The sequence below is a fragment of the Carassius auratus genome, unplaced genomic scaffold, assembly GCF_003368295.1.
Source record: "Carassius auratus strain Wakin unplaced genomic scaffold, ASM336829v1 scaf_tig00037076, whole genome shotgun sequence".
In the NCBI taxonomy this organism is placed as follows: domain Eukaryota; kingdom Metazoa; phylum Chordata; class Actinopteri; order Cypriniformes; family Cyprinidae; genus Carassius; species Carassius auratus.
This window is the reverse complement of record NW_020526355.1, coordinates 16,614-33,826: the sequence shown is the minus strand read 5'-3', so window position 1 is coordinate 33,826 and position 17,213 is coordinate 16,614. Positions and strand designations below refer to the sequence as shown.

The 17,213-nt window shown below is 38.2% G+C and overlaps 1 protein-coding gene and 1 pseudogene across 1 annotated transcript; one reads left to right on the top strand and one right to left on the bottom strand.

Annotated features, from left to right (window-relative positions):
* The first annotated feature begins 602 nt into the window (after window positions 1-602).
* Window positions 603-3,359, top strand: LOC113082899 (vitelline membrane outer layer protein 1 homolog). Its single transcript, XM_026254315.1, has 6 exons — window positions 603-946; window positions 1,428-1,444; window positions 1,553-1,774; window positions 1,899-2,012; window positions 2,842-3,023; window positions 3,121-3,359. The coding sequence occupies exons 1-5, from the start codon at window positions 740-742 to the stop codon at window positions 3,020-3,022; spliced, it is 741 nt and encodes a 246-aa protein (XP_026110100.1). The 5' UTR covers window positions 603-739; the 3' UTR covers window position 3,023; window positions 3,121-3,359.
* Window positions 3,360-14,741: 11,382 nt separating this feature from the next.
* On the bottom strand, window positions 14,742-16,800 carry LOC113082892 (vitelline membrane outer layer protein 1-like; annotated as a pseudogene).
* Between the last annotated feature and the right edge of the window lie 413 nt (window positions 16,801-17,213).

The following is a 17,213-nucleotide window of genomic DNA, read 5'->3' as shown; positions in this document are numbered from 1 at the left end:
GAGATGATGCTGACCCTCAGAGGACCTCAGATGATGCTAACCCTGAATGAACAAACAGAACTAACAATTATTCCTAAATGTGTGACTTAATCATATAATAACTTAATTAATAATATTGATAGTTCATCGTCTAGCTGACTACGTCTTGTATTATTATTATTTTTTAGTTTTTCTAAAATCCTGTCAAATGTGCACAAACTACTAGCTACTACTAAATATTGTAGAAACATAATTTTCTGTAAAGTTGCTTTGTAACGATTTGTTTTGTAAAAAGCGCTATACAAATAAACTTGAATTGAATTGAATTGAATTCACGAGATTCAACGTTTCGAGCTATCCCTAAAACGGGATGAGAAATAGAATAAGACTGAGGAGTTGGCGTGGAGGAGAGATGCTGGAAAACTGTGGTGGGACAGAGGTAAGTTGGCTGTATATATGTAGGCTACATATTGTGCTGGTTAAGGTAATTAACTAATGAGCTCCTCCTGTGCATAATTGATTGATTACCTGATCGTGCTCCTGCTGAACTTTGTTAATGAATCTGGCTACTGATTGGCTAGAACCAGATATCACAATATTGATCAACTGTATAAACGTATTCTGAAGCAGATTCTACTGACAGATAGTTCAGAAAGGTTTCCTGTTCTGGTTTTGAATAAACTGTTCTTTTGAGGAGTCTTGGTTTGCAAACAGAATACATCTCCTCAGTATCTTGATCCATCAGTCTAGGTCTGCAGCAATGCATCAGTTCACTTCAATAATGTTTTCACTGCTAGTCATTACTGGGCTGCAGGTGAGTGTTCAGACGGGAGAAAAACGTTCGGAGCCAAACCTCGACAGACCGTATAAATCAGAGCTAACTGTGACAAATGGAGGAGGCTGGGGATTTTGGGGAGAGGTGGACATGTGTCCAGATGGAACGTATGCCGCAGGGTTTAGCCTAAAGGTAAGCTAAGAATTTAATTACAATAGTATGGGGTTTGTTTAATGACTGATTGTTGGGTCTCCTATTCATAAAAAAAAAAAAAAAAAAAAAAAAAAAAAAAAAAAAAACGGGGGGGGGAGTTGTGGTTCGAGAATCTGACTCCTATTCCTAGGGATGTGGGTTTGAGTCTCGTGCTGGCAATACCACGACTTGGGTGCCCTTGAGCTAGACCCTGGTCCCCAAACTGCTTCCCGGGCACTGCAGCATAAATGGCTGCCCACTGCTCCTTGTGTGTGCACTTTGGATGGGTTAAATGCAGAGCATGAATTCTGGGTTGCCATACTTGGCTGAGTGTTACATCCCTTTCACTTTTGACTACAGGCTTAAGGTTCAAACCCTTCTGTGAATTAACTCTGGACTTGCTGATAGTGACTTCAGTTCCAGGTATTTCTAAGGAAACTGCACCTGCTCTAGTTTTTGACTGCTTTGCTTAATACTGAAGGAACATGAAGCTGAATGGTACTATGGATTGGGTTGGTCATGGATTCCCAGCCCTGTTCCTGAAGATCCACCAACAGTGACCGTGTTGGATTCAAATGACTTCACTTTTTTTTTTTTTTTTTTAAGTAGACGTCAATGTGGTGTTTACCTCCAGGAACACCTGGAGGATTGGAGAAAAGCTTATTCATTTAGTTTTTCTAATGGGTTGGGTTCTGTTCTTAAGGTGGAAGCTCCTGTTGGTCAAGCGGATGACACTGCACTCAACGGGATTCGTCTTTACTGCGTTGGATCTGGAAACTTAACAGACTCGTATCCCAGCTACTGCAAAGTTCAGTCTGATGTAGCCAGGTAATGGTTCTGTCTAAAGAGTCATGTAGCAGGTTTGCAGTTAAGAATTGCTACATCAAGAGTCCGAGGCAGTCTTTCATAAGCTAGACTAATCCTGTTGAGGTGATCTAAACCCTCTCTTCAGCTGGGGTCAGTGGACTGATATCACATGGTGTCCTTCTGCGTTGTTGACCGCTTTTCAGCTGAGCGTTGAACCACCTCAAGGAAATGCTGATGATACGGCTGCAAACAACATCATGTGAGTTTATGCTGTGCTAAAGATCCTTTTAATTTGGTGCTCTATATGACCATCTTAGAAATTGTTTGTAAAACACTCCTTATGCTAAACTAAATCCTACTGGAACTGATTGCAGGACCCCAAACTGCAACTAAAATGGTTATATTTGTGACTAAAGGTTGGTACTTTTTGTGAGGGTTGCCACTGGTGACTAGAAGTGGACTTAATTTTTTTTTTTTTTTTTTTAAATGTGCATGTAATGCCTTTTACGATTACACTTGTTGATGTAACCGCGAATCAGTTTTGGCAGGAAAAATGGCAGTATTGATGGCATCTGCTAAAAGCAGTTCCGGTTGTTGTTGTATTGGTGGTTTTCTGATTCCGTATACCATTATAGGAGCTTCTGCAATAATTGCAACAAGAAAACCTGGTGTCACATGCCTAGCTCCCACTCTAAGGGTACCTTGGTTCCCAGGAAATCTAAAGCACAAATTTGATTAAAATGCTGCTAAAGATGTGAGAAGACAAGACTAACATGGAGGATTAAAATGTTTGTTAAAGGACTAACTCAATTTGTTCTGTGGCACCTACCTTCCCTTATGAAAGGAAAATATATTTACCAATATTTCTTAATCTATTGTAATAATATTTTCCCTTTTTATTTTCTAATATTTTATGTATTTGAATACATTTAATAATATATTGACTATACATATATTATAGAATATACAAATGATTGCCGCTTTCAATATATTGGAAAAAATAAATGTATTACATGATATTTTCCAATATACTGCAATATATTTTTGTTTCATAAGGGTTAATGTTGTTGCTCCCAAACTTCTCTCAGGTTCCGCTGCAGTAATGGTGTTTCCCAGCTTGGTAATGGAACAGACTTGGGTGATTGGGGCGACTGGAGTGACACATGTGAAGGAACCGGGATTTGTGGTCTGAGGACACTGGTAGAACTGCCTCAAGGAAATGGAGATGACACCGCTCTCAATGATGTGATCATGTACTGCTGTGACTAAGGTGACGTGAACAACAAAACCCTCGGATCAGGGCAACACTGTCTGGACTATCTCCGTAATGTTCGTGGTGGCTTCTCTGAGTCTGGCTTTTCTTTCAGGTGTCCGAGGATGACGACAACCACAAGGTCAGATGGATCTCTACTGTTGAGCTCACATTAACGATGTCCTGCTCCTAGTCCAGATATAAAGCCTGAAATGCGCTCTGAACCTCATCACTGAGCAGAGGCTGATGGTACAACTCACTTGTGTCTTAATGCACTTCACAATCCATGAACTCCATATTCTACATAAACTGTAGGGCTTCATTATATCCTAACATTAAAATATTCAACTCTGACATCAGTGTTTTTGTTCTGCTTCATTGATTGAGAATTAACGATTTAATATTTTAGCGTTTTATTTCTCCGGCTCCTCACAATGAACCACTTTGAAGAACAGCCACATTTCCACACTTCTTTCAGGTGCAGTTGAGACACCGCACTTAAAAACGGATTTTCAAAGTTCATTCAACTGTTATCAAGTGACATTAAAGTGCATATTAGATTTAAGAAATGTGTTGTGTACAGTGAGAAGTCTTTACACTTCAGTAGTACTTACACACTCCTGTCTATTCTGAAGGTTATTACGGGGCATTTATTCATAAAATCAAGGATATATATATACAACACTTTATTCCCCCCAAAATTGTGAAAATATATTGTTTTCTGGCTGTTCAAAGTATTTTCTGAATTATGGAGTGACAAAAAAAGATAACCAGAATTCCCTCTGTAAAAACATGTGATATGAAACCGACTTCATCTAGTGTTCAGATTTTTGTACTAGACATTTATGCAAATTAGCACATATTTCATTAAATAATGCCTCATTTGCATATTTAAACAACATTTTTGAAAACTTGTAATACAAAAAATGTTCGCAGTAATCAATCAACTGGGTAAGTAAGGTGATAACTATTAGTTATATATTTTGCTCTATTCACCTGCGGTGTCTCGCCTTTAAAAAAAATCCATTAAGAATTTCCCGAAAGGTCAGAGAAATGCCATTTTGAAAGGGGTGTGTGGGTTTTTTCATGGTGCCCAATCAACTGAAAGCATCATTCACAAATCTACACCCCACCACTCCCACACATTAACACCTGGAGAACACAAAAGCTGACACTACTCCATCTTCAAGGCGTTAATTAAAATTTGGGTCCATAATGCTTTCTCCAGTGGGAAAAGTCATCTGAATCAGGAGAGAAATCTGCACCAAGCCAAAACAGCGCGGAAATATGTGGCTGGATTTTGATATGAGACAACCGGACATTCACTTTACACTGGAGGAAGTGTTCATATGGATACATTTCTTGATAGGGTTTGTTCCAGCTTCTGTCTTCTCCAGATGCAAACTGCAGCAAGTGATGCAATACTACATTCGGTTCATTTTTAAAGGAATGTGCTTTAGTGTATTTGTCATTAAAACCTTATGAAAGGTAATTAAATCGTAAACCATCAAGGAAAGCAGTTTCAAAAGGCCACATGCTTTTACTGACAATGAGCAGCATTTGACCTGATCAGTCAGTGTTTGTCTAAAGTGTTTATTGAATTTTGTGTTTGCAGACCGCTATAAAAAGAGGGGATGCCACACCGTGGTAAACGTGGCTTTGTCCCAACTACTTTTAACATGTGTTGATGCCATGAAATTTAAAATCAACTTATTTTTAAATTTGAAAATTCCACATGGCATTCTGTTCTTATTCACAATTTGTACAAGGTCCCTACTTTTTTTGGAATAGAGATTGTATAAAATATATAGAATACAAAGGAAGTAAAAATAGCAATAGCATAAAAAGAGAGTGATGAAAGCGAAAGAGCCCCAACGTTACCAAATGGTATTGTTTGCTTCTTGCAGGGCTTTTACAGATCTCTCTTAGGGAATGCATGGGATGCAGCCTCCAAAGGTTTTTTGACACGTTTGATAAAGTAAACTAATTTAATAGAACATAAAAGTACAATACACAAACGCATACATTAATTACTCCAGTATTATGTTTTCTGTTTTGAAAGAATGAAGACTGTACAATTATACCATAGCCTGTTTATTCTATTGTTAATAGGTCTACTTACTATAGGTTAGGTGTTTATTATTCGTGCAACAATCCATATTACCGTTAGTTTTTATTAATAATAATTGCTATATGATAAATTATTCTAATCTCCTTATAACTATTTATTATTGTATGTTCTTTTGGCATTTATTGTCTTGCTTATTGAGAGAACAACAGCAGCAGCAGCAGTATGTATGTGATACTTTCTACCTTATATCTTTACTCTTTCCTTTCATTCTTTTCATGGCTTTAGAAAACTTGCATCTGATGTTCCTCTGCGTCGCTTAGGTATTGCATAACTCCAAGCTTCATTGCAATTTCTTTCTATGAATTAGAGTCTTTCTCTGAATGTGTCTCTGCGAGCGATCGTACAGGAGTGGATATATTTACTCCAGCTCAGATATTCCACACAGTGTATTTATGTTGTTAGTGACTAGGAGATGTTTAAATACAAAAGATGTTTAAACACCAATTGCTCTGGAAAAATACATTGTATGAACGGATGTAGAGAACAGTGCACTATTGCAGACTTATATAATTACATTATTTTAATATAGTCAGTCGTGAACTAAAGTCTAAGGTCTAAGGCATGAAACTCCAGAGAGTCCCACTCCGGCCCTGTTTGTGTGTGTGTGTGTGTGTGTGTGTGTGTGTGTGTGTGTTACAAAGCTTTTTAATTTTTTTTCTTTCCTAACCATTAATGTCCCTGAAAACGGTTTTGCTTGGTTAAATACATATAAAAGTTTAGTTACTTGTTTGATTTTGTATTTGTTATTAGTTAAATGTTAAGCATGCACTGCAACACGGAGAATAAAACACCAACCTTCAAATAAACGTCAGGCGTTTGCTTAAACAGGAATGATTGCAAGGAAGCAAGCGTTAAAGGAAATTATTCAGAATGATAATTCTTTTATAATTGAATCTCTCTCATGTGGTTCCAAACTCATATTGTCAAGGTCAGTTTATTTATATAGCACATTTAAAAACAAGTGTATGAAAACGTGCTGTACATATACAAATAAAGTAAATATAGCGATTTAAGAGAATAAAAAGGAATGGCTCAAAACACAGTAAATACAAAAACACATTAACAAACACAAACATACAGTACATCCAAATGCCAAGGAGTACAGATAAGTCTTCAGGCGGGATTTAAAAACAGGAAGGGAAGCCGCAGATCTAATGTCTAGAGGTAAGCTGTTACAAAGTCTAGGACGGGCCACAGAAAAAGCCTGATCCCCCTTAAATTTCTGGTAACCAATGAGGAGATGCTAGAACATCTCTTAGTACCAGTCAGCAACCTCGCGGCTGCGTTTTGAGTTTTTACTTTTGAGGCGCACAAGATGAATTTAAATAAACCCCTAAACTGGAAAAAAAACTCTGACAAGTCTATTTGCTTGTCGAATTGTAACTCTGAATCAAAAATAACAGCTAGGTTCTTTACATGAGTATGGATATTCACTTGTAAGAGGACAGGCCTTTAACCAAATGGGGGGAGCCAAAGAGAATAACTTCAGACTTGTTGTCATTCAATCAAAGAAAATGATCGCTCGTCCAGCTTTACAGTCGTTTACACAAGCAAGCAAGTCGAATAAAGACTTTGACCCAGGTTTGATTGACGTACAGCTGGGTATCATCTGCAAAATGTGATATGGGACATTGATTAGACAGCATGATTATTGCACAGGTCTGCATTAGGCTGAACACAATAAAAGGACGCTCTAAAATGTGCATTTATCACACAGCACAATGCCACAGGTGTCACAAGTTTTGAGCGAGCGTGTAATTGGCATGATGACTGCAGGAATGTCCACCAGAGCTGTTGTGCTTGAATTGAATGTGCATTCCTCTACCATAAGACGTCTCCAGAGCTGTTTCCGAGAGCTGCCTCACAACCGCAGACCGCGTGTAACCACACCAGCCCAGGACCTCCACATCCAGCATCTTCACCTCCAAGATCATCTGAGACCAGACGCCTGGACAGATGCTGCAGCAATCGGTTTGCAGAACCAAAACATTTCTGCACAACTGTGAGAAACCATCTCAGTGAAGCACATCTGAATGCTTGTCATCCTCATCTGGGTCTCGACTTGACTGCAGTTGTTCTCTTCACAGATGTTTTCACTGTACAGGGCAGATGGGAGACGTCGTGTGTTTGGGGTCGTGTGGGTGAGCAGTTTTCTGATGTCAGTGTTGTGGATCCAGTGGCCCATGGTGGCGGTGGGGTTATGGTGTGGACAGGTGTATGTACAGACAACGAACACCGGTGCATTTTTATTGATAGCATTTTGAATGCACAGAGATACCGTGACGAGATCCTGAGGCCCATTGTTGTGCCATTCATCCACGACCATCACCTCATGTTACAGCATGATAATGCATGACCCCATGCTGCAAGGATCTGTACACAATTCCTGGAAGCATCCCAGTTCTTGCATGGCCAGCATACTCACTGGACGTGTCACCCATTGAGCGTGTTTGAGATGCTCTGGATCGGCGTATACGACAGTGTCCCAGACCCTGCCAATATCCAGAAACTTCACACAGCCATTTTAGAGGAGTGGACCAACATCCCACAGACCACAATCACCAACCTGATCAACACTGTGTGCAGGAGATGTGTTGCACTGTGTGAGGCAAATGGTGCTCACACATGATACTGACTGGTTTTCGGACCCCCTCTCCCCCTACCCCAGACCCCCCCAATACAGTAAAAATGCACATTTTAGAGTGGCCTTTTATTATTAATTTGTTATCACGATTATAGTGACCAAAATTATCATGGTTATCAATATTATCATGGTATTGTTATAATGTGCTGGAGATGTTAAAAAAGTAGGCCTACTTACACATTAATCACTTAACCAAGTTTTATATTAAAAAATGAACAAGAAACAAATAAAATGACTTTTTGTTTGCATAAGAACTAAAACAATAACATTTTAAATGACAACTTGTCTGACAACAATTGAATAGCATTCAAGGTTTCAAGATTGAGATATCTAATGTAAAAATAAATGTTCAAATAAAGCTTTGAAAAAGTTTAATAAAAGGTAAACATCACATTTCAGACTTTAAATAAAGAAAAGGTATATGTAAAAATTATAATTGCTTAATAAACCTCAGAGATTACAACAGCATCGCTATTAAGGCTGCTCCCGGATGTGCAATGGCGAATTATCTGCTGAATTTTAACCACTGAATTTGTGGTAGCGAATTTTTGAAATGAAAATCTGGAAGGAAAATCAATAAATTAGAATGTTGTGCAAAAGTAAATTATTTTCAGTAATTCAACTCAAATTGTGAAACGTGTATTAGATAAATTCAATGCACACAGACTGAAGTAGTTTAAGTCTTTGGTTCTTTTAATTGTGATGAATTTGGCTCACAAAAACCCACTAACTTACTATCTCAACAAATTAGAATACTTCTTAAGAACAATAAAAAAAAAACGTTTAGTGAATTGTTGGTCTTCTGTAAAAGTATGTTCATTTACTGTACATGTACTCAGTACTTGGTAGGGGCTCCTTTTGATTTAATTACTGCCTCAATTCAGCGTGGCGTCGAGGTGATCAGTTTGTGGCACTGCTGAGGTGGTGTGGAAGCCCATGTTTCTTTGACAGTGGCCTTCAGCTCATCTGCATTGTCTGGTCTCTTATTTCTCATCTTCCTCTTGACAATAGCCCATAGATTCTCTATGTGGTTCAGGTCTGGGGAGTTCGCTGGCCAGTCAAGCACACCAACACCATGGTCATTTAACCAACTTTTGGTGCTTTTGGCAGTGTGAGCAGGTGCCATATCCTGCTGGAAAATGAAATCAGCATCTTCAAAAAGCTGGGCAGCAGAAGGAAGCATGAAGTGCTCCAAGATTTCTTGGTAATCGGGTGCAGTGACTTTGGTTTTCAATAAACACAATGCACCAACACCATCAGATGACACTGCACCCCAAATCATCACAGACTGTGGAAACTTAACACTGGTCTTCAAGCAACTTGGGCTATGAACTTCTCCACAATTCCTCCAGACTCTAGGACCTTGGTTTCCAAATAAAATACCAAACTTGCTCTCATCTGAAAAGAGGACTTTGGACCACTGGGCAACAGTCCAGTTCTTCTCCTTAGCCCAGGTAAGACGCCTCTGATGTTGTCTATGGTTCAGAAAATCTCTTGACACGTCTGTGTGTGGTGCTCTTTATGCCTTGACCCCATCCTCAGTTCATTCCTTGTGAAGTTCACCTAAAATTCTTGAATTGATTTTGCTTGACAATCCTCATAAGGCTGCAGTTCTCTCGGTTGGTTGTGCATCTTTTTCTTCCGGTCAACTTCCTGTTAACATGCTTCGATAGAGCACTCTGTGAACAGCCAGCTTCTTTGATAATGAATGTTTGTGGCTTACCCTCCTTGTGAAGGGTGTCAATGATTGTCTTCTGGACAACTGTCAGATCAGTGAATTGCTGGGTTTTTTGTTAAATGTGAGCCAAAATCATCACAATTAAAGGAACCAAAGGCTTTTACTACTTCAGTCTGTGTTAGTGATGGGCATTTCGGCTCTTTTTCGTGAGCCGGCTCGTTTGACTCAGCTCACTGAAAAGAGTCGGCTCTTTTGGCTCACAAACGGCTCTTTAAAAACCAATAATGTTTTGACTATGATTGGTGCAAAAACTATTCTAATAAAATTATTAAATTAAGTCATACTCAGAATTTCTTTAAAAATGCATCGATTTGTTATGAAAAAAGAATACTATTAAACATTTGCATTTAAAATAAAACTTTTGAAAGTATAGAAACAACATTACAAAACAAATACAATCTGAATCTGAACAACATAATAGAACCCATATTAAAGAAAAATAAATAACTGACAGGATCAAACTGGTCCCTCTTTTTTTTGCATGTTATATAGTAAGCATGAACTATCTCACTAGTTATGTTTTGTATAACTAGCATGAACACACAAACACACTATGCTGATCATATTTTTATTTTATGAGAGATTTGCATTCAGAAATGCAAGCTGCCTTACTTTCGAGGGGCTGATGATCATTACAATGATTCCAAATGCGGCTGTGCTTCCAACTCATTTTCCTGCTTTTGTTTTGTTTTCAAAAGCTGTTGTGTTTTTCCTCTCCTCTCCTCTGAGTTTGACACTGTGTGTGTGTGTGTGAGATGGCTCGGCCTCTCCCTCATGCCGTATAATTTTTAATATAATTAATAACCTTGTGTAATATTGACAGGAACAGAATGTGAGGCTGATCAGACAGTCGAAATATTTTTTTTGTTCTTTGAATTAGTCAATTATTTTAATTATTTAAATAAAATAAAATGCATCCATTATTTCATTATTACGTAATGATTTAATTTCTATAGGCTATATATATATTTTTTAAATAGAGTCGGCTCTTCAGATATGCGAGCCAGCTCCCGTTGTTCACCTACAAGAGCCGGCTCTTAGAGTCGGCTCATTCGCGAACGACCCATCACTAGTCTGTGTGCATCGGACTTAATACACAAGTTTCACAATTTGAGATGAATTACTGAAATAAATTAACTTTTCCACTAAATTCTAATATATATATATATATATATATATATATATATATATATATATATATATATATATATATATATATTTAATTTAATTTAAATATAATACAATTCAAACCTAAAAATTCAAGCCTTTGAAATACAAGGCATCAGGGGTGGTTCTAGGGTGAGTGGAGATCTGGGGCTTAGCCCAGAAAAAATCCATATATGTGACTTTTTTATTTTAATAAATCAGAAAGATTTACCTTGTTTAAAATATACAAAAACAGAAAAAACAAACACAATTTTAAAACATTTTATTTAAAGTATTGAGGAAAATACATTTGCTTTATGCAAACAAAAATTAAGAATTGCAAAACAAATGAAACAGCGCGAAAGCAATGATTTTGCAATACATATTTTCCATGGTCATATCTATTAATTTATTTGCAACGCTGCTTTCATTATGTGTGTCCGTCAAGTTTGAGCTTGCGATACCATTTTTCCTTTGCGCTTGACTTTTCTGCAAGTCTCTCTTGTGGCACTGTTTTGACGCGGGGGCGGAGTCAATGGACGGGGGCGTGTACAACATGCCTCCATGGTAGTGACGTCATCGGCCCTAGACGCAGCTCACTAATCCAGGTCCTGTCAAAAAAAAAAAAAAAAATCCAGGTCCTGTCATGATGAGCAGAGACTTTCGAGTTGATCGTTTATTTTTATTCAGTAGCATTAAAACATTCATGTTTTCGTTTTATTTACTTTATTAACAAATGTATATGTATTAGCAGCATTTGCTCAAGTTAAAGAATTTGTTAACATGAACATCTGCTGTTTATTTCTCTGGATGTGCACACTTTTAAAGCATTATGTGTATTGGGATCTCAAATCATTTGAGTCAGATCGGGAGTTCGTAGCGGGTTCGCGAATCATTTGAGTCAGATCGGGAGTTCGAAGCGGGATCGCGAATCATTTGAGTCAGATCGGGAGTTCGAAGCGGGATCGCAAATCATTTGAGTCAGATCGGGAGTTCGTAGCGGGTTCGCGAATCATTTGAGTCAGATCGGGAGTTCATAGCGGGTTCGCGAATCATTTGAGTCAGTTCGGGAGTTCGGAGCAGGATCGCGAATCATTTGAGTCAAATTGGGGATCCCGAATCATTTGAATAAGTTCGGGAGTTCGTAGCGGGATCGCGAATCATTTGAGTCAATTTGGGGATCGCTAATCATTTGAGTGAGTTCAGGAGTTCGTAGCGGGATCGCGAATCATTTGAGTTCGGGAGTTCGTAGCGGGATCGCGAATCATTTGAGTTCGGGAGTTCGTAGCGGGATCGCGAATCATTTGATATGACTCCAATTTGGGAGTTGGAGCTGGATCGCGAACCATTTGAGTCAGTTCGGGGATCGCAAACCATTTGAATCAGTTCGGGAGTTCGGAGTAGTGTGTGTGTGTGTGTCCTAAAGACTGTGCTGCGCAACCGTTAACTGTTAGATCAGTGGTTCCCAACCTTTTTCAACTCGCGGCCCACACAACCAAACACATATGTTTGCGTGGCCCACTTCACAAAAAATTAACTGACCCCGCTATTGTTGGGTTAATAACTTAGTACTCAGAAGCTAGATTTTAAACTATATTTATTGAATAAACTAGGGCTGTGCTATATGGACAAAAAAAAAAAAAAAACTATTGCGATTTTTTTGATCAATTTTGCAATTGTGCTTTTACAGTCATAAATGCATTCAGGATTAATTTGAAACATATTTCCAAAAGAAAACCAATCAGAGCTTTATCAAAAAGTTGTAACATCTCTAGAACAGACATAAGTCAAAATTATCACTATAGTGAAGATGTAAAAAAAATGTATAGACTTGTGGCAAAATAAATAAATAAATAAATAAAAATCCTGTAGGCCTATACAGGGACTTTTTTTTCTTTTTTGCCATGCATTGTTCATAGAGCTCATTAATTGTAGCGGTGCCTCAGGTGTTTGCAGTGTGTATACAGTATGTGTATGCGGTCAGCAGTGAGAGCGCATAAATATAATGCGAAAGCACATTAAAATAATGCACGAGTGCGAATCTCTCTGTTCGCAGCAGATTTCCTTTGCTCTGTCACAAAACCGGTCGTGCTTGCTCAGATACACGCTGCTTTGCGAGGAGAGAGTGTGCACACTTAAAACGTGTCTCCTCTCACTTAAACTGCATCCTGTTCACTAACAAATTCACTCTGTGCTCATGTGTTAGACATGAATTATTTTCGCACGTTTTTATTTCTAGCCTTTTACCGCAGTGAGAACGCTCTGATCCGTCAACATTGGCTCAGAAAAAAGGCGCATCACAGACAGTGTGTGAACCTGGAGTTAGGCATATGCGCACACTCAAATCGTGATTTTAGGACGTTTTCTTTTAATCGCACAGCCCTAGAATGGACTGGAAATTAACAGAAAATAATTGGCGGCCCGCCTGCAATACCACCGCGGACCACAGGTTGAAAACCACTGTGTTAGATGTTCAAAGTGTAATGTTAAATCAGACACAATTTAAAACCGAAATATAGAAAAGAAATATAATACTAAGATTAAAAGTTACAGATACCTGAAGCTGTTGTATCTTGGCATTCAAGTGTTTTGGCTGGGTTGGCGTTTTACTTCCTTTTTTGAAGAAGAAGAAGATGAATTTTGCAATATACATTTAAATTTTCAAATAAATTAATCTAGTAAAATACTACAGGCCAACAAACAGCCTGCCTCAAAAAGATCTCATTTCATTGGCTGGATTGTACATACGCTCATCAATGGTTGGCCAGTTTACATGTCAGTCATAAGCACTAGAATCAGTGGGCGGTTTTCGTCGGGTGTGAATGACAACACGTAACTTACTTGGGTAAATTTACAGACACTGTGGACGTGAGAGTCGAGAGATATTTATTTATTTAAATTCTAATATAAATTACTTTATTGGGCATGAAAACTCATTGATGGCATGGTGGTCATAAAAACATTCGGGGCTTTACTGAAAACATTCGGGGCTCCAGCCCCCTTAGCCCACCCAAGCGGCAAGAAAGTCGACCGGAAGTCGAAGTCGGCTGCGAGCTGCCATCTTGTAGCAGAACTTCACTTGCGTTAGCATCCCATTAACTCCCATACATTTTGGCGTCACTTTGACAGCGAATAACTTTACATCTGAGGCATTTAAAGACTCTGTTTGTCCATTATTTATTTCTAAAGATACACGACAATGTATAAAGGGCTCCATTACGCCACTCGACTCTCTGTCGCATTACCGTACAGACAGGAGGAGAAGCTCGCAGGCAATTAACTTAATATGGCGTACTGGCGTTACATTTTAAAATACTATACAAAATAATTAATCAGAATACTTACTCCTGCTCACTCACGACAAAGAACTCCCCGCTCAAGCTCGCCGTCTCTGCAAGATTAACGATGGCAGTTTGCACGCACAGCTACTAGAAGATTTGCATCTGTCAGACAGGTTGCTGACGTCATCAAGCTTCGTTTGAGTCTGCGCGTCAGAAACAGAAGTGCTAAAAAACGCTAAAAATGGGCTTCACTTGTCTCAATTGAGTTCCAATGGTGTCGCTGTGTCCATTTCTTTTACTGTCTATGAGCCCACCCCTAACGCTGCCCCTGCAAGGCATTAGAATTCAAGCACTGTTAATTGCAATGCATCTCTTTTTGAGATATGAGGCATTCAGCCTGCTTTATGTTTTAGAAACTATTTGTATTATTATACTCCCATTTTAATCGTGATTAATCACATTCAAAATGAAAGTTTTTGTTTACAAGATGTAGACATGATACAGATATATGTATATACCTGAGAAAAATTTTATTAAATATTTATAAATTATATACATTTTATGAATGTACAAATATGCATGTAAATGCATATGCATTTCTAAATATACATGGATGAGTGTGTATTTATATATTCATAATAAATATGCACAATTTTCACACATTATGTAAACAAAAACTTTTATTTTGGATGTGATTACTGATGATTAATAATTTGAAAGGCACTACAAAGAAAAAATGTGTGAATGAGCAAAGGAACAAATTAATAAAAAACAAACAAACAAACAAACACTAATGTCATTTCAAGCAATTTTATTAGATTTTGGGATATAATTATTAAAAAAAAACAGTTAACAGCTTTACAGTTATTGTAGAGTATGGAGTTGTTTATGGATGGTGAAATGCATGAACTAATAAGACACAATATGTGAGATGATGTACAGTCGGTCTCTGCTCTGTGTTTAGTTCCTGATCACATCTCAGGTTTTATTTTGTGATAAAGACTGGCTGTTGTATGTCTTGGTTCATTTGAGCTCATAACAGTATGCTGATCAATTATGATCCATCTGATCTTCTTGTGAAGATCTTCTTGTTCTTCTTAGATCTGATCTAACACCTGAAAGAAAAGCCAAACTCAGATAAACTAGATCTTCCAAACAGTGTTGCTCTGATCCGAATGTTTGATTGTTCACATCACCTTAATCACAGCAGAACATGGTCACGTCATTGAGAGCGGTGTCATCTCCTCGTCCTTGAGGCAGTTCAATCCGTGTCTTGAGACCACAAATCCCTTTTCCTCCACACGTTGGACTCCAGGAGCCCCAGTCGCCCCAGTTTGTGCCGTCACCCTGTAAAGTCCCTTGAGTGCATTGAAACCTGGAAGAAATTTGGGTGTAACAACATTATAATAATATGATGTTTTAATCAATACTAACAAAACAAAGCAAAACAATCTCTTGGAACTTATCATTTGACTCGCACCTAAAAAAATGTTGAGGTGCCACAGAATAAATGTGTTTTATTTCAGTGACACTGTCGTGTATATATCTGTAGATGTTCTGGAAACTAAGGTTAATTTAAAGTGGAAACTAGGCATGTGAAGATATCACATTTTTATTTTGCAATAATTGTTAAACTTTGATGTGCATTGTCATCACCTTATAATATCAACATAACAATGATGTGATCAAAAAACAAGCGGGAAATAGGCATTGCATGCACATTCTTAAATCATAACATGTATGTTTATATAGTACATTAGCAAAAATATTACTTCCAAATTAATATTTTAATCGCAGTCTGGAGCCTAGCGATCAGTTCCAGTGATTTTAAGCATTTTGTAAAACACCAGTCAATTAGAGCACAGAATCAGGTTAAAGGACTTTTATCACAGCACAAACTCACATGATGTTGTTTGCGGCCGTATCGTCACCATCTCCTTGAGAGCGTTCGACTCTCAGCTGAAACGCAGTCAAGAATCCAGAAGGACACCATTTGATATCTGTCCATTGACCCCAGCTGAAGAAAAAAAAAACAGTTTTATTAATCAAACCAATCATTAGTTGTTAATGAAAAATAATTTGTCTGGCTTATGGAAAAACTACCTTTGACTCTTAATGTAACAATTGTTAATAACTGTAAACCTGCTTCTTTATTAGTCTTTGGGCTGAGCTCATTACCTGCCTACATCTGACTGAATTTTGGAGGAGCTGTGATACAAGCTTGGCGTATGAATGCAGTGAAGACGGATCCCATTGAGTGCAGTGTCATCCTCTCGACCAACAGGAGCTTCCACCTTAAAAACAAAACAAAACAACATAAATAAGACATATTAGAAGAGAAAAGGAGTAATCTGAACTCCAACCTCCAGTGTTCCTAACATCACACATTTTGGATGCCTACTAAAGATGTGATCAGATGAATGGTGTATCATCAGGAATAGAGCTGAGAATCCCTGACTAACACAATCCATTCAACTCTGTTTCTTTAGTATTTATATCAATTCTTAGCTTACCTTTAGACTGAATCCTGCGGCGTACGTTCCAGCTGGACACATGTCCCTCTGACCCCACGACCCCCAGCCTCCTCCATTCGGCACGGTCAGCTCTGATTTATAATGTCTGTCGATGCTTCGCTCGAAACGTATTCCTGCGCTCTCAACGCTCACCTGCAGCCCAGTAATGACTAGCAGTTAAAACATCAAGAAAATGAAGCGATGCATTGCTTCAGTTCTGGCCTGAAACATTGAAGTACTGATGAAATTAATTCTGTTTGGTTTGTAAATTAAAGCTGAACCAGAGCAAGTGAAACTGTCTGTGGTCTGTCAGCAGAATCTGATGCTTTCACTGCTGCTTCAGAAAGGATTTATACACCTGTAAGCTCCGCCCACTGGAAAACCCAAAGACGACAGCCAATGGTGTGGCAGGAGGATTCCTGCATGACACTGTCTTTACTTTTACACAACAATATTACATATATTTACTTAAATATACTACCTCTTTAATTCATCTGACTCTGAAACTCTGCAAATGGTTTTAAGAGATGTGTAACTATTTCATTTTGAGTCTAACATCAGTTTGATTTACCTCTTATCCACAAACTCGTCAGTCTTGGTCATTACACAGAGGTGATTGATGACCCGTGCCTTTATTTGCTCATTCCAGAATATTTTGATAAGTCCCCATAGATCTGTACACACTTAAAACAAGATTAGATCATGACGTTTACTATAGAAACAAGTTGACCAACTTAACTTAACCATTGTGTTAA

Coding starts and splice junctions, on each gene's coding strand:
- LOC113082899 (XM_026254315.1), top strand. CDS start 740: ATGCATCAGTTCACTTCAATAATGTTTTCACTGCTAGTCATTACTGGG. Junction 1,775..1,898: donor GTTCAGTCTGATGTAGCCAG/GTAATGGTTCTG, acceptor CCCTCTCTTCAG/CTGGGGTCAGTGGACTGATA. Junction 2,013..2,841: donor ACGGCTGCAAACAACATCAT/GTGAGTTTATGC, acceptor AACTTCTCTCAG/GTTCCGCTGCAGTAATGGTG.